The sequence below is a fragment of the Bos indicus x Bos taurus genome, chromosome 9 (assembly GCF_003369695.1).
Source record: "Bos indicus x Bos taurus breed Angus x Brahman F1 hybrid chromosome 9, Bos_hybrid_MaternalHap_v2.0, whole genome shotgun sequence".
Taxonomy (NCBI): Eukaryota; Metazoa; Chordata; class Mammalia; order Artiodactyla; family Bovidae; genus Bos; species Bos indicus x Bos taurus.
In genome coordinates this window covers 84,572,820-84,591,076 of record NC_040084.1, presented here as the reverse complement: position 1 = coordinate 84,591,076, position 18,257 = coordinate 84,572,820, and the positions used below count along the sequence as shown (strand labels likewise).

The following is an 18,257-nucleotide window of genomic DNA, read 5'->3' as shown; positions in this document are numbered from 1 at the left end:
TTAAAAATATAAAAATGCATGGAATACAATGAAGAGACACAGAAATACATAAATTATACTTACAATCCATAGGAAGAATTAACTGCCAGACTGGTTATTTGTTGTGGTGGTTCTCCACCCACCCACACCAACTGTATAACTAATTCTGTCTGATAACCTGGAGACTGTTTAAGTGGAGAACTTTTAACTCTGTAAGAAAGGAAAACGTGTTGTCTTTTAACACATCTTCAATTATCTTATTAGCCTATATAATTATAAAGTCATCCATCAATAACTATACAAAAATAACTTTATATTTGAACATATATGATATAAAATGCAAAAATCAGAATCCTGTCCTCTAGAATCATTTAATCTAGTTGGAGATAAAACACACAGATAAGCAAGAAATCACAGGTAAGTTCCACATATAAATTGGGGAGGGAGGGGAGAAGTGAAAGGGGAGAAGGAGGAAGTGGGTAGAGAGGAATGAAAGAAGACCAGGGAAGGATGGAGAGAAGAACAAAGAGAAGCTGCATTCTAGGTCTTAAGAGGAAAAAAAATCAAGTTACAGAAAAAACCCAAGATAGAAGAGTAGACTTAAAACTTGAAAAAGGTACAGTGTAGGTAGATGAAAACTGGCCTAAAACATAAGGAATTAAGGAAAATGTATAAAATATGTGAGCAATTTTTGTTTGCATAACCACTTTTACTACTAAAAAATCTATTTTGACTTTGAGTTGGTAGTATTTTTGATAGCATAGAAGTCAAGTGAAGTGAAAGCCTCTCAGTTGTGTCCGTCTCTTTGAGACCCCACGGACTATACAGTCCGTGGAATTCTCCAGGCCAGAATACTGGAGTGGGTAGCCTTTCCCTTCTCCAGGAGATCCTCCCAACCCAGGGATTGAACCCAGGTCTCCCGCATTGCAGGCAAATTCTTTACCAGCTGAGCCACAAGGGAAGCCCAAGAATACTGGGGTGGGTAGCCTTTCCCTTCTCCAGCAGATCTTCCCGACCCAGGAATCAAACCGGGGTCTCCTACATTGCAGGAGGATTCTTTATCAACTGAGCTATCAGGGAAGCCCCTTGACAGCAGAGACTCTTCCCCCCAAAACTGCTGCTGCTGCTAAGTCACTTCAGTCGTGTCCGACTCTGTGTGACCCCATAGACGGCAGCCCACCAGGCTCCCCCGTCCCTGGGATTCTCCAGGCAAGAATACGAGTGGGTTGCCATTTCCTTCTCCAACGCATGCAAGTGAAAAGTGAAACTGAAGTCGCCCAGTCGTGTTCGACTCTTTGCGACCCCATGGACTGCAGCCTACCAGGCTCCTCCGTCCATGGGATTGGCCAGGCAAGAGTACTGGAGTGGGGCGCCATCGCCTTCTCTGCCAAAACTGCTGGATACTGTCAAAAAATTGCTTTTGCAAAAAAGTATGCTAACAAGATAAAGAAGTAGGAAAGCCATAGACAAAGATTAACAAGTGTATATGTTTGGTCACAGTAGAAGGTATGTGTAGTAAGAATTAAAAAAAAAAAAGTCACTATAGCGAGATAGGCCAGGGCCAGACTGGAGGGTCTGTGAGGTCTGGCTGCAAAGGTCTGATGTTGGTAGAAAGAACTCAGGGCTCTGAAGTGCTACAGTGTGACTCTTGGTTCTGCCACTTAACGTCTTCCTGTTTGAAAGTGGGAATATTTTACTTAATCACAGTATAAGGATACTGTGAGTGCCTATGAGAGAATTTTTTCAATGGCCAAATTATGCAAAAGGCATACATTTTCATTATTAAAGAATTAAAAGACAGTGAAGGGTTTAGGAGAAATATTTTGGGAAGATTAACTGTAGAACTTCGCAAGATGAAGTAGAAGACGACGACTCATGAGGAACTTCCTGTGATTCGTGTGATGTAAAATAATGAGAGATTTGAAATGCATGAACTAAGTCTCAAAAAGGTTCATAAACTCCATTAAGGTTACTTTTAATACTCCAGCAGATGAGGTATTCAGTATTTATGGAATGAAAAAATGAGCTGCAGGCTGATTAGAGGCGGAGGAGGGGAGAAAAAGAAGACAGTGATTCTAAGTTTTGAAAAAGAAAAAAGGTGTCAGGATGAAGAGCTAGTCTTAGAAGATGTGGTAACTTTGAGGGGATGGTAGGGGTCTTCAAGTGAACTATTCAGCAAAACAGTTATACTCACTTACGTTGAGTGAGTTCCCACAAAACTTATGTTGGTTAAACTTGTTATAAGCATGTTAGAGGGAGCGAAGAAGGGGTTTGTCTATAAATGTGAGACTTTCTAAGGAATAAAGTTACTAAGCTAATACCTTTATTACTTGTAAACTTCAAGTGAATTTGGAAGATAAAATTTGTATAAAATATGAGCTATCTGTGTGACTACTTTTACTATTAAAAAAATCTACTTTTACTTTAAGGTGGGGACATTTTTGATTGCACAGACTCTCCAGTAATTGTTCTTGTAAAACATACACAAAGCCTGGTTATTCTAATGATTCTTGAGGCATCTGCCTTGAAGTAAATGTACAAAGAAGGACAGCTGGAAGTCTTTTCTATATTTAACCTCCTGCCACTAAACTCAGAGAACCCTTTGGATCATTTATAGCTGGTACTTCCATGAAGAATACCACACCAGACCTCTTGCTGTCATATTTGCTAGACTCAGTTCAGGTAAGAAAAGGGTCATGATATTGTCCAAGTTTCTGAAATGTGAATCACCAAGAGTACTCTTAAAATGAACTGAGTTGCAGTCACAACTGCCTGTGCAGTCTGCAAGTTAATATACTCAGAACTACACACTGGCTGAAGCAGAAGTTCTAATTTTCCTCTGGGAAACACCCACTGATCGGCTACAGCCATCCACCCCAAAAGACAAAAATAAACACTGAGTAGCATTTCATGTCCACGAGAGACAGCCTCTGTTGATACAAGCATAGCCTGCAGAGTCTGAGGGTGCTATTTTCTCCCTGTACCAATTAAATAAGCTTCAAGGAAGTATCCACTCTCCCTCTGGCATATTTATGTGCACCTTAGATTCTCAGGGCTGCCCTCGTGGTTCAGTTGGTAAAAAGTCTGCCTGCAATGCTGGAGACCTGGGTTCAATCCCTGGGTTGGGAATATACCCTGGAGAAGGGAATGGCTTCCCACTCCAGAGTTCTGACCTGGAGATATCCACGGACTTATATAGTCCATGGGGTCGCAAAGAGTTGCACAGGACTGAGTGACTTTCACACTTATATACTCACACTCAGATTTTCAAGAGCAGGAACAGGCATTCAGGGATAATTTCAGATAGGCATATATGGGCACATTTTAGATGTAAGTGATGAAGACACACAGAAGTCACGGAATTCTTATTTTACTTAGTATGAAACAAAAACATTCTTAGGCAAAAATAACTTTAAACAGTCAAACATGCTGAAAAAGCCTCAACTGGTAAAAAATTAGAAATCAAATCAAGAAATGATGACATATGTCAGATTTTAAAAATACAAAATGAGGGCTGGGTGGGCATTATATTTAATGTTTATAATGGTTATATGCAAGTTATCATTTTAATGTTTTTAATATATTAATTTACTTTTTAATTTTATTTTTTAACTTTACAATATTGTATTGGTTTTGCCATATATCAACATGAATCCGCCACAGGTATACATTTGTTTACTTTTTAAAGACAAAGGGTAGAACTTATTTTTATGAAAAGCTCCGTAATTTGTACAAATGTATTTTAAATTTAAAAATAATGTTTAGAGGCCTGGCAGTTACAAAACAGTTTGTCTGATGTGACTAATACTTTGAAAAAAGCACAATTAAAATACTTAAAAACAAAATCAAACAGTTACTTTTAAAAAGTTTCTTCAAAAGACAATTATGTACAGGGAGGGATGGAGTGGGAGGCTGGGGTTATATAGAATGAATAAACAACAAGGTCCTACTATATAGCACAGGGAACGATGTTCAATATCCTATGATAAAGAATACTGGCAAAGAATATTTAAAAAAGAATACATATATATAGGTATAACTGAATCATTTTGCTGTACAGCAGAAATATAACACTCTAAATCAACTATACTTCAATGGGGGAAAAAAAACAAAGTACAAAAATAATTTGTACAAAAAACAAACAAAATGTAAGTATTAGTTATTTTCACATCAATTTAGTTATATCTCTGACTTTTAAAATTGGTTTTTGAGATTGTGGACTAAAACGATGTGCAGTTAACATGAACCGCATTTACCTGAAAACTATTAAAATGGTAAAAAAAACAATGTGTGTGTGTGTGTAAATATATATATATATATATATAATTCAAATTGCCTGTGATTTAAAAGTCACTAGTGAATATGTGGATTTTAGACAAAAATCTCAAATTTGTTACCAAAACAAACCTCAAAGACAAACTACTTTACATGCTTATAAACATTAAACAAAAAACAGAAATATACATGAAAATCGGAAGAAGTGACATTAATGTAAATTTTACAAATTTAAGTTTAAAGTACTACAGAGTAAGTAACAAAAGGGAAAGATGTAGAATACTTTTATTGCCAAGTCTCATTCTATCTAAGCATGCCAGACTGTAGCAGAAAGGAAGTATATACATGGGATAGAAAGGAAAGGCGGGGGGTAGGGAGGGCGGGGAGGGAGTGAGGGGAAGGGGGAGAGAAAGAGGGAAGAAACCTAGGACCTTTCTACGAAAGTAGCTGCTTAACCTCAATGCTTATATTCTGAGGTCAGATCAGGTTTCATCCTTGGCACTACTGACATCCTGAGCTGGCTGAATCTGTTGTGCAGCACTGTCCTGTGCCCTGCAGGATGTTGTGCATCAACCCTGGTCTGGGCTTCCCTGGTAGCTCAGCTGGTCAAGAATCCACCTGCAATGCAGGAGACCCCGGTTCGATTCTTGGGTTGGGAAGATCCCCTGGAGAAGGGAAAGGCTACCCACTCCAGTATCCTGGCCTGGAGAATTCCATGGACTGTACAGGCCATGGGGTTGTAAAGAGTCAGACACTGAGCGACTTTCACTTTTCACATTAGATGCCAGTAGCAGTCCTTCCTGTTGTGACAAATTTTGTCTCCAGACATTGCCAAGCATTCTGAGGAGCAAAATCATCCCTGTTTGAGAACCACTGGCATAGAACACAATCTCAAATTTATGTAAGCATATAAAGAAGATTAAAAAAGCTGTACTTTTCTATAGATCTATATCATGAGTGATCGTGATATAAAAAAATCTGCTTTATCTCTGGTTGAATGCATTTTTGATTATGCAGACACTCTCCTCAGCAACTATTGAACCATTCAATAATGGTTCTAGTAGACCTAAAGTCAAAACAGTATAAAGCCTGGTTCTTTTTTTTTTTTTTAATTTTATTTTTAAACTTTACAAATTGTATTAGTTTTGCCAAATATCAAAATGAATCCACCACAGGTATACATGTGTTCCCCATCCTGAACCCTCCTCCCTCCTCCCTCCCCATATCATCCCTCTGGGTCGTCCCAGTGCACTAGCTCCAAGCATGCAGTATCGTGCATCAAACCTGGACTGGCAACTTGTTTCATACATGATATAACAAATGAAACTGTCTTTCTGACTACCCTCCCTATCTTGAACCTACTACAGTCTGCCTTTCGCCCCCAACTTTTGTATTCAACCTCTGATATTTTCCACACACTTTCAGTCATGATGACCCTAATTGACTTCTCTTTATACCCTAGTTGACTTCTCTGTAAATATAATACTTTTAATCATCAGAGAAGGCAATGGCACCCCACTTCAGTCTTCATGAAATCATTCAGTGATTTTAACTCTCTCTTTGTTTTCTTTCTATGCCATTTTTAAGGCTCATATGCTTTACAAGTGACCAATCTAGACAGCATATTAAAAAGCAGAGACATTACTTTGCCAACAAAGATCCGTCTAGTCAAAGCTATGGTTTTTCCAGTAGTCATGTATGGATGTGAGAGTTGGACTATAAAGAAAGCTGAACACTGAAGAATTGATGTTTTTGAACTGTGGTGTTGGAGAATACGCTTGAGAGTCCCTTGTACTGCAAGGAGATCCAACCAGTCAATCCTAAAGGAAATCAGTCCTGAATATTCACTGAAGGACTGATGCAGAAGCTGAAGCTTTAATACTTTGCCACCTGATGTGAAGAACTGACTCACTGGAAAAGATCCTGATGCTGGGAAAGATTGAAGGCAAGAGGAGAAGGGGATGACTCAGGATGAGATGGTTGGATGGCATCACCAACTCAATGGATATGACTTTGAGTAAGCTCCAGGAGTTGGTGATGGACAGGAAAGCTTGGCATGCTACAGTCCATGTGGTTGCAAAGGGTTGGACATGACTGAGCGACTGAACTGAACTGATGCTTTAAAAATTTTAACCATTCAATAATATAAAAGTAAAAATAAATTTTGTCCAATTTACTCCTATAGAAAAGCAAAATGCATTAAATTTGGATTTCTACAATAAATGCATTTACATAACAATGCTGTGATATTAAAGAAGATTCAGAAAAAGAAAATGATTACCAAACAACTATATCTCTAAAGGCTGAAAAAACAGAATTTTCAGAGTGCCAGGAAGCAGTCAACGTGTATGTTTGATCCACATATAAACCCAGACTAAAAAATGATGATGGATTGAGAAGAATGAGCTAGATACAAAGGAAAAATCCACGCTGGTCCATCAGTAGGGTTTAGAGATCAAATCCTATTACTTTAAGGATAAAATCATGGAATGCAATCATATTCCTCTTGGTGCCACAAAAAAATGAGTTGGATTAACCACAGTGAAATGCAGAAAGAGAAGTGGTTATGTCATTTTACTCTGTCACAGGAAAACATTACTTAAGTTTACTAATGCTTATAATTTATCTAAATTAAAAGGTAAGTTCCAAACCATCTGTATTTTTCTTTAACTTACTTCAAACAAGGGACATTGTCCCGAAGTCCATCAGATGAACTGCTACTGGTAGAAGGATGAGACTGAGGAGGGATGGGCTGTGGATTGGCACTCCCAACCGGTGTTGGCAAAGGTGGTGCCTGTTCACCCTCTGGGGTTTCCACATCACTTATCTCATACAACAATCGAACTTCAAGCATCTGTTGTAAAACAAGACAGGTTACCCTCTCCTAACAATTCCTATTCATTTTGTCAGTTTATACATACACACATGTACACTACAGTGGGAAGAACATTTTTAAAGGAAAAATTTGGTGAGGTTAATAAGGTAAAGATTTCACAAAGAAAAAAATGCTTCTGACTCAGCTTTTTAAAAATGATTGTGTGTTTGTGTGCAAGTACATTCACACATACACATTATGATTTTAGGATTTATGGCACTCCTGTTAGTACTAAATTAGATTAGGCTCATACTTATATTAGCTTTCCTTAAATGAAACAGAATGCATTTAAAGATTTAAATAAATGTTCAGTAAAACGATATACATAAAAATATGCCTTTTCTTCACAAAAGGTAAATGCAATGTAAATACTGAGGTGTTTTAAAAATGACTACAGATAGTCTCCTAAGTGATTTGAAAACTTAAATGTCAGACATTTGACATTGAAAATAATTAAGAGACTACTACCGGAATGACTTCTGTAATCACTTCCTGTTTGCTGAATCTATAAATAATGACATGAGCTGAAACTCCAGCTATGCACAGCATTCTACTTTCGGGACACCAGGAGATGATCTGAATGGCATATGGATCCTCATCCACAATGTCTGTGTTTGGCTTCTCATCTTTATTTCTTGACTTTTCAAATACTTTAGATGTCTTTAGTTTATATAATACTTGTAGAGTTACTAAAAAGAAAAAAAAAGGATAAAATATCTTAGTACAAAAAGAATAAAAGGGAATATTTAATCAGTCATACCACATCAGAAAAACAGCCTGTTTTTTGAATCATATTTTTATTCCTATGTCTGTATTTCTCACATTTTTATATAATGTATTCACTATACTTTATCGACCAAAGAAGGTATACTCGTATTCATTTAAAAAAAAAAAAAAATCACCATCACGATGAATTTAGATTATCTGAAAAAATGAGTAACAAAAAGATTTTATAAAAAAAGAAAAGCGTAAATAAAAATAATAAAGCACATATTTTGCTCTACAGAATTATTTTCTCTCTGAAAGGTACCACTATTATCTAACACACTTCTTCATGATCAAACATAATATACCCTGAGTTAACTGGATTCTAATTTTTTCATTAATAGTGTTTGTACACTACTCACTCAAAGCATTCTTTCCTTTTTGCTAATGTAACCACTGTATATAATTCACATAGAGAGCATAAACTTTCATGATATAAGTTTAGAATCAGACACTAAAATTATTGAACAGATTTATGCTGATTTGAAACATACTCTCACTTCTCTTATCTCTGAGTTAGGAAGAGAAGGTTTGAAAAAATACTGAAGAAAGGATTTGAGTATTTCTGCTGAGACTTATTCTTGATTTACTAATTAATATCCTTCAAATATCTTCATCTATTATAAATTCTACTCAAATACTTGATAAATCAAGCATTAACTTTACAGCCTCTGAATTTCAAATTAAATGTTAGCTATGAAATTATTATAAAACAGATTACACAAAAGTAATATTGCATAGCATGTAACAAATAATATTCAGAATACTTACTCGCAGAAGCATCCCAGAACTTAATCGACCCATCAGCATGCCTGTGAAAAGCAAATGAATTAAGAATGTGTTGACGAAAAAATTTACACTATTTTTCTCTTTGAAGTTAAATATATTGTTACTTAAACACAGTTACCAAAATAAGGAAAAAGGTAAAATTTAGGATAAATTCATAGGTTCTATACAATAACTTATTACTTATGATGTTACTATATAAAGAAAAGCACTACCTGCCCAATTAATTAATATTCATGTAGTCCTAACCATATTTAGTTATTAATGATTTTTTTAAGGAGAAAACAGACTTTTACTTACCCTGTAATAATTATTTCTGAGTAGCTTTGAGCACCCAAGCCCCAATTACCTCCATTAATGGGCCATTCCTATAAGAAAAGATTATTGTATAAAGCAATTTCCAAGCATAGCATGTATTTTCATAATATATTTATGACAATAGTAAACAACACATTTCATTTCCAAAAAGGATTTTTAATTTCTCTAGAAAGGGTATCATTATCAACCACATCAAGGTAAGAAGTATAAAATACTGAAATGTAAAGTAATGAGTAACATTAATGTTCAATACCTTTTTGCTGTAGCCTTGACGTTTCTGTCTAGCTCCAACAGAATAAAGTGCAGGAATAAGGTCCACAGGACAATCAGCAAAATATTCGCAACATGTAACAGGGGATTCATGTATACTCAAAGGGTAGGGATTTTCAAATATAGGATATCTTTAAGAAGAGGAAAAGAAAAAATATTTGTTAATGAATCATTACCTATGATTAATGAAACAATGAAAAACATATTTAAACTTATTTAATAATAGGTTATTCTAGGGCTATCATTTAGAGAGAATGTTTTTAAATTCCTTTGTTTGACATGGTCTTGTTGTTTTCAAGAAGAAAAAAAAATCATTACTGCAGTTAGCACACACTAAGTTGATGTGAATTTTGGAATGCCTTAAAGTAAGGTAAATAATACCATGCACTTACACTTTCGGGTTTTCCTATCTCAGTGCCATTTCCATTTTGGATGAGACAGCTTATTATGGGGGCTGTCCTGTGCACTGTGGACATTTAGCAGCACCCCTGTCCTCTACCACTAGATGCCAGCAGCACCCCTTCCCTAACCATAGATGTCTACACAGACATTGTCTCTTGAGGGGCAAAACTGCCCCCAATCCAGAAATACTGAATGGGTAAACTCATTTAAAACCATATTTAACGATTATCTCTCAGGAAATACAACTAATATAATACAATGTTCTTCCATTCAAAAAATTTATAAGTAAACATGCTATCATCTAATCTAGAACAAGCAGAATATTGGAAATACCACAAAAAGTTGCACAGGATCTATGGTGAGAATCTACAGGTCAGTTATGATATATCTGGTTAAGAGAGAATAGGAAAAGCTTGCAGAGGAAAAGAAGGCCGCTTTGAAAGTTATGTGGATTTTTGATGTCAGTGACGCAAGTGGAACATTTTAGCTGCTGGGAGCTACATCAGGAAAGACACGGGAGTGTGATGCTTGTTTAACACACTGTTCAGTTTTCCTAGAGAACAGGTGCCAGCTTGGAAATGTACGCTGAATCCCTTCTATGTAGAGTAGCAGGCTGAGAAGCTGTTTTTACATAAAAAACAGAGATCCAAAGGGATTTAAAGAAAAGAGTAACAAGTTTGGTGAAGTGAAGTGAAGTAAAAGTTGCTCAGTCATGTATCTCTGACTCTTTGCGACCCCATGGACTTTACAGTCCATGGAATTCTCCAGATCAGAATACTGGAGTGGGTAGACTTTCCCTTCTCCAGGAGATAATCCCAACCCAGGGACCGAACCTGGGGCGGATTCTTTACCAGCTAAGCCACAGGTGAAGCCCAAGAATATTGGAGTGGGTAGCCTACTCCTTTCTCCAGTGGATCTTCCAAACCCAGGAATTGAACTTGGGAACAGGGATAGGCTACCCATTCTAGTATTCTTGGGCCTCCCTTTGTGGTTCAGCTGGTAAAGAATTCACCCTGGGTTCGACCCTTGGGTTGGGAAGATCCCCTGGAGAAGGGTTAGGCTAACCCACTCCCCAGTATTCTGGCCTGGAGAATTCCATGGACCATATAGTCCAAGTCCACGGGGTCACAAAGAGTTGGACATGACTGAGCGACTTTCATTTTCACTTTCAGGGTATTCAAGTATTAGGTTGAATCATAAAAAATTTCAGAAATTCAACAAATTTTGATTTAAACTTGGATTTCTATATGAGTACCATAACGGAGAAATTTGGCTGGTAATGAGAAATGTATATCTGTGGTTCTAAAAGGGGGTCCAGGTTATGAATATAAATGTAGCATTTTCAAAGAAATGAAGTAGTGTATCCTAAAGAGACACTTTCTTCACCACATACTAAAGTAACTGTTCACCAAATTTTATTGCTTACCCATTTTGTGCAAGGTCTATTAGTACTAAATCCTTTTCTAGTAGAACAACCACAGCATATGGTTCCTGAAAATCTGGAACAGGAAAACAAGGCATGAACAATAGTTACAAATATGCAAGAGGGCTGCAAATCAGGTAACAAAACATGTTGGCGTGGTTTTTATTTTGTTCCATTCACTCAAGTATTTAACATTCTGATACTGTACTTCATATACTGTAAGGGCAGTATGTTTTAGATGAGGGAAATCTATATAATACCCCATAAATAATTATTTGTTTTGTAAAGATGAGTTAGACAAGTTCAGTACCTTCCATGGTATTGCAAAGTCCAAGACAGTACATGAATAATATATCTCAAGTTTAAATCTGAATACCCTTAAGAACAACTCTCATTACTGGATCTCAAAGAAATCCACTAGATTACCATTATAATATTATAACTCTTTCTTGGGTATTTTCTATGTGCATATCAACTATAAAATGCATTACATATTTATATCTCAATTAGCTTTAAATAAAAGTAAAAAAGATCCAGCTAAATTTCCCCTGAAATAATAACATGTCAATGATAGTGATTAATTTCACGTGTTAGCTTGTCTCTGCTATGGTGCCCATTTGTTTGGTCAAACACCAGTGCAGATGTTGCTATGAAGGCATTTTTTAGATGTGAGCAACATTTAAGTTAGTAGACTCTGAGTAAAGTAGAAAATTGTAGATAATTTGGGTGGGTCTCATTCAATCAGTTGAAGGCCTGAAGAACAAAGACAGGAGGTGTTCTGAAAAAAGCAATTTGCCTCAAGATGGCAACTTGGAAATCTGCCTGAGTTTCCTGCCTTAAAAATTCAGATTCAAGACTGCAAATCAAACTCTTTCCTGAATTTTCAAATTGGTAGTACATTTTCACGATTTCTTTAAAATAAATTCATATTTCTGCTCTCGTTCACCTTTTAAAATCTCCTATTGGTTCTGTTATTCTGGAAAACGGTAACTGACACACTAGATTTTTAGAGGATTTTTAAGTTGCTCTTAATGTGGACAGTTTTGTCTATCCTTCAGAGGCACTTACTACCAAAATTTAGAATGAAACAGACACAGTTTATTAAACAAAATTTCTCAAATAAAATGTATAAAGTTATGAAGGCAGCATTCCTTACCCAGAAGAATTAGCACAACAGGATAAGTTAACTACTTGGAAAACAAGGAGGTCTTGCTCTGAGTAACAGACATATCTAGAGACTGAATTCTAAAGATACAACACTTACCATTTGGGTATGGTGTTTCACACAGCGTCAGAAAGTCAACAATTGAGTAGTCCATTTCTAGCACTGCAGTACTTTTCCCGTGCATTACCGTTAAGCAAGGTCTTCTTCCTACAGTATCATACGACAAACCTCCTGATAAAATAATAAAAGGTTCCCTGGAAATAAAATACACAGGATTATAAACAGCATAGTGGAGTCTATCTTCTTGCTGTATCATAAATTCGTTTTTAGAGAAATAATAAAATATTAAGTTTTAACATTTTTAGGCACCATCTAATTGATTACTCACATGTAGATTTTTAAACTGCAATAGGTAAAAACCAGGTGAATTCTTAAAAATAATCTACAGTGCCTATGAACACTGACCACATTCTACTCTCATATTTCCTTTTGGTCCTTATATTTTTTTCCCTTTATCTTCTTTATACAATTTTCAAAAAATTCTCTCTGGGTTTCTCCTGTTAAGTCTCTTAAATGTACTGTCATTATTTTCAATCCTAATAACCAGACCTTCTCAACAGACATTCTAAGAGAGAATGTGAATACCCTAAGGCACCCATTGTACGCAATGAATTAGCTTCTCAAAGATGCATCAAGAATGTACTAGCCATAAATCCCCCTGAGAAAACTGAAAAACTGGTCACTCAAATCATTTTCTGTAGTGGTTAATTCTCTTCTGGAAGCTTGGCTGGTATCCTCAGAAATATAACTCCCATGCACATCGATCAACTGCCCTTTTGACACTTCTAATAAGCCCTATAATTTTGTCTCCTTATTCATCATTAGTAAATGTAATGATTTACTTTTAAAAGCTACATATTTAAATATGAAAAAAGAAAAATACCTAAATATCCTTTCATATGCTTTGATCTATGTGTATTTCTTGACTTCCCTGCACATGTTTTTCATCCATGTTTTATTGGATTAGTATCTTTTCTAACAGTTTTCTAAGAGTTCTTTGCATTCTAAGGAAATCAGCTCTTGATCTGCCACATGTATCATTCAATTTGTTGGTGGGGAGCTGTTTATGGTGAATCACACAGATGACTTAAAATGTTCCTATATGATCTTCTTAAATGTCCTCATTTATAATTTTTGAGGTACTTTCATAGTGCTTCCTCTAGGTCCAGTGTATCTATCCCCCTCCTCTCACACCTAGTACAAGTAGTATGTGATAATATGTAATGTTAAACATAGCTAGTTCTGGAACAACACTGCCTCTGTTTAAATCTCAGCTCTGGCTCTACTTTCCCCATGACCTTGCATAAGGTGCTTAATCTCTTCTTGCCAAGTTTCTGCATCTATATAACATGCAGCTAGAGTGGTAAGTATTTCAGTTCAGTCACTCAGTTGTGTCCGACTCTTTGCAATCCCATGGACTGCAGCATGCCAGGCTACCTTGTCCATCACCAACTCCCAAAGCTTGCTCACACTCATATACATAGAGTTGGTGATGCCATCCAACCATCTCATCCTCTGTCATCCCCTTCTCCTACTGCCTTTATTCTTTCCCAGCATCAGGGTCTTTTCCAATGAGTCAGTTCTTCGCATCAGGTGGCCAAAGTATTGGAGCTTCAGCATCAGTCCTTCCAATGAATATTCAGAACTGATTTCCTTTAGGATTGACTGGTTGGATCTCCTTGCAGTCCAAGGACTCTCAAAAGTCATCTCCAGCACCACAGTTCAAAAGCATCAATTCTTCGGTGCTCAGCTTTCTTTAGGTCCAATTCTCACATCCATGTATGACTACTAGAAAAACCATAGCATTGACTAGATGGACCTTTGTTGGCAAAGTAATGTCTCTGCTTTTTAATATGCTGTCTATGTTGGTCATAGCTTTTCTTTGAAGAAGCAAGCATATTTATTCTCAATTACTGAATTAATTAATATACGCAAAGCACTGGGTTCAGTGCCTGGTGTAAAGAATTACCTATTATTATATCATTATCTTTAAATTATCATTCATGGAACTAATTATTTTGCTTATTGTTTTCCTCATGAAAACATGACCTCCATGAGGGCAAGGGTATTTATCTGTTTTGTTCACTGCTGATCTGATCTGATATGCAGAACAGTGTGTTGTTGGTATTAAATAAGTACATTAACAAAAATGTATGTTATGTTAACTATTGTCTAGCTTACTAACATTTAGATTTTTCAGCACTAAACTATTTCGGTAACAGACCTATATCCATACTTTCACTGTTCTCAATTCTTGACTTACTGTGATTATTGACTGTAGTCAGGAAAGTATATTTAATTTTCTTCTACTTTTCATTACATACAGTGAATAAACAATATAACTAACTCTTGTATTCTGAAATACAACATACAACTGAATATAAAATACTAAAAAGGGTGGAGAGTCTAACAACTTACACTTTTATAGAATGAGAGGCATGGGCCACATATTTAATATGTAATATTTCAAAAAAAGTCTGACAAGTTTGTTTTTATATATATAAAACTTGAATTATCAATACAAGAACTATGAACAGGAAGATGCTAAGGTACATTACAGAATAAAATTCCTATGGAGATACCAAGTAGGTACTGACAGGTAGGTAATCAGTTTATTAGACAAACTCTTAACAAAATGTCATGATGTTATTTAAACCATGTTAAGTTTGTCCTCAAAACGCAACTATGTTTGCCTTGTAAATGCCTATACTTCTTTTGTAAATTTAGGAGAAACAACAACAACAACAAATTATGGGTAAAAGTACATGAATAAGAAATAGTTTGCAAGGAGTATCAAGGTAATATTCTTTTTCATAATAATAAAAGTTTCCATAATTCAGCAATAAATGCATGTGTATGCATATTTTTTCTTATCTTATGGGATATTTAAAAAAAAATCACCTCAGTTTGCCAGGCAGGAATCACCTGACTTACAAACTTAATGTCCCAAATCTTGAGACATAAACATTAAGGAAATAAATATTTCACCAGAAGAAACCAGTCTTAAATACAATGATAAAATCGAGTTAAATATTTTAACATTTGGCATGTAAAACTATAAAAATTCAAAAGTTTCGCTGACACTTGGAATTACATTCAAAGTTCTAGGAATCTAGATTATTTCTAGATAACATGTGAATTGTGGATATGGATAATCTTTTTTAAAATAAATTATCTTTTTTGATATCATAATAAGGTCTAGAAGTAATATAAGTTTTATCCACGAGTCTGCCTTTTGAAAGTATCTAGGTTAGGAAGGTATTAGTTGGAACTTTTTACAATTTTGATTGTTATTTTTAAGAGGCTAGACACTTTAGGAAAGTATACATGCTTTCTGACTCTGATTAAGTTCCCGAGGCTGGCCTTGACAATAGATTTGGCTGAACTTGTGTTTCCAGGTTAAGCATTCTTCATTTTTTCTACTCAAGAAGTCATTTGTATAACCAATTTGCTCAACTCAGTCCGTAATACTATCCATTCATTTGAACACCTGTACTCCTGAGATTAAAATGGTGCTTTCACGCTTGTTCTAGATGGACAGTTAACACACCGTGACAAGTATGAAGACAACAGAACAAGGTAGAGTGCTGAATGTGAGGGAGGGACTAGAGGGGCTACTGTAGAACAGAGCAGTCAGGAAAGGCCCCTAAAGTAATGACAGGTGAACTGGAATCAGAATGAAGAGGAGCCAGCCAATCAAAGATCTCGGGGTTGGAAGAGAAGGATATACAGTTTAGACTGCAGGAATAACCACCGCAAAGACCTCAAGTCTAGAATGAGCTTGGGCTACCTGAGGAACTAAAAGGCCACCATGGTTGCAACACATTGAGTAAAGCAATATGTGGTAGATGACATGACCCCAAATCTTGCAAACACATCCTGTTTACACCATAATGATCTCAAGAACCTGACCGTTCTCTATTTCAACTTCTTAATCAACATGAGTTCTGGCCCTAATAACCTCCAACTTATATTCTTACAATAGCGTTTGGTTGTTTAGTGCCTGAGATATGCTTGTCCCTCATTTTGTATTGGGCTAATATCTATTTCTCCATATTTTTCCTGACCCATTCTTCCTGAGTTGGATGCCCTTCCTGTGTTCCTAAGCACCCTCCATACCTCTTTTCAGCATTTCCACACCGAATTTTCATTATCTACTTTCCATTTGTATTGTGCGCTCCTTCAGGACACAGAATGGTATTTAATCCCTGTACTCATAGGCCTTAGGCAAGGTATCCCCAAATGTTTTTGTTACGTACATTGTAAACATCACTAAACCTACTGCTCACTGGTGCTAGACCTACTGACTTACTGACTCCTGTAGGAGAAGCCCCACATCCCAGTCAGATTGGAGAAGGAAATGGCAACCTACTCCAGTAATCTTGCCTGGGAAATTCCATGGACAGAGGAGCCTGGTGGGTTATAGTCCATGAGGTCTTAAAGAGTCAGACACAACTTAGAAACTAAACAACAGCTAAACAACAAGAACAACATTGAGAAACACTGTCTAAAGAAGCTTGAAATACAAGTGCTGTGCTGTTCTGATACTCCTGCATAATCAGCACTCTTACCTATGTTATTCACTACTCCTATATATTTTTAAGATTGGAATTTAAGTTCTAAATACGTAATCTCATATGCCATTGATTTATACTACTAATCTTATCAAATTCCCCAAGTTTTTCCGAATGAAGATATGCCATTCTATTTCAGACGTGTGTGCTCTGTTGTGCTTAGTGGCTCAGTTGTGTCTGCTCTGTGACCCCATGGGCCTGCCAGGATCCTCAGTCCATGGGATTTTCCAGGCAAGAATACTGGAGTGGTTTAACACTTTACATTTGGTGAGGAGAATTGTACCTTAGCTCTTGAAAGCTACCAGGTAACAAATACCTTATCCTTACCACACAAATTGTGAAGCACATGCAATAAGTAATATTGAATTCCTTCTACAAAGTTTTTGAGCCAAGAAATCAAAATGGAATAAGCAAAAACAAAGGTTTCAAAAATGTGAATATTTCAATGTAAGGGCCAGGAAGCAAAAAAGAAAATAAAATTGAAAATACAGGGAAATGGGACTTCTTTGGCAGTCCAGGGGCTTCCAATGAAGAAGATGTGGGTTTGATCCCTGGTGGGGGAACTAAGATTCTGGCATGTGGTTGGCATGGGCAAAAAAATAATACAAAATAAAAATAAAAGAAGAAAACATTGGGAGATGAATTTCTAATCATATAATGTTACAGTCTCAAACAATGCTGCTCAAACTATCTGTGGTCAAGAACTATTTAAAAATTTTAAAATTCACTGGAAATCTATACTTTTTGTAAGAAAAACAACAACTAAAGTGTGTGTAGCTGTTGTGGCAATGTCAAATGAGATGAAAGTTTCTACAGTCTACTCTTGACTTCTATACTTGTTTTGTCTCAGATCAGTTAGCAGAGTGGACTCATTCATACAGGCACACTCTGAGTAGTGGAGCACAGATAGTTGAGCCTCCTAATGACTGGCACTACTTGACTTAGTGTCATTAAGGATCTCACTATAGAGAGATTCTTAATAAGAGTCTGCAGAGTGTAAGTGCACACCCCTTACACTCTGCAGACTTCAATCAGAAACCACAGAACTCTTTAGCTGGGCCTGGATGGATAGAGAGGCTGATCACAAAAACAACTCTTTGATAAAAAGAGAACTACTGATTAGTTACAAGAAGTTTTCATCAGGGTATCATTTGACTGAACAGAGAAATACCTGGGTACCATAAGAATAAATCATTATGATAATGAGATAATTTGCTAGTATGATGAAGATGATGTTCAATCTTCTATAGTTCACAGACTATAGAATGCCAGGCCCCTCTGTCCATGGGGATTTTCCTGGCAAGAATACTGGAGTGGTTTGCCATGCCCTCCTCCAGGGGATCTAATGCAACCGAGGAAAACGAC

The 18,257-nt window shown here is 36.4% G+C and overlaps 1 protein-coding gene across 5 annotated transcripts in view; it reads right to left on the bottom strand.

Annotated features, from left to right (window-relative positions):
- The window catches only part of STXBP5 (syntaxin binding protein 5), a 158,121-nt gene that overhangs the window by 54,699 nt on the left and 85,165 nt on the right, over positions 1–18,257 (bottom strand). For all 5 annotated transcript variants that reach the window (XM_027551781.1, XM_027551780.1, XM_027551782.1 and 2 more), the window contains exons 10-17: positions 12,358–12,512; positions 11,097–11,169; positions 9,252–9,399; positions 8,981–9,048; positions 8,666–8,706; positions 7,598–7,818; positions 6,930–7,108; positions 64–189 (exon numbers count right to left, since the gene is read on the bottom strand). In XM_027551781.1, coding sequence (XP_027407582.1) covers positions 64–189; positions 6,930–7,108; positions 7,598–7,818; positions 8,666–8,706; positions 8,981–9,048; positions 9,252–9,399; positions 11,097–11,169; positions 12,358–12,512 — 1,011 coding nt within the window. The remainder of the gene's footprint in view (positions 1–63; positions 190–6,929; positions 7,109–7,597; positions 7,819–8,665; positions 8,707–8,980; positions 9,049–9,251; positions 9,400–11,096; positions 11,170–12,357; positions 12,513–18,257) is intronic.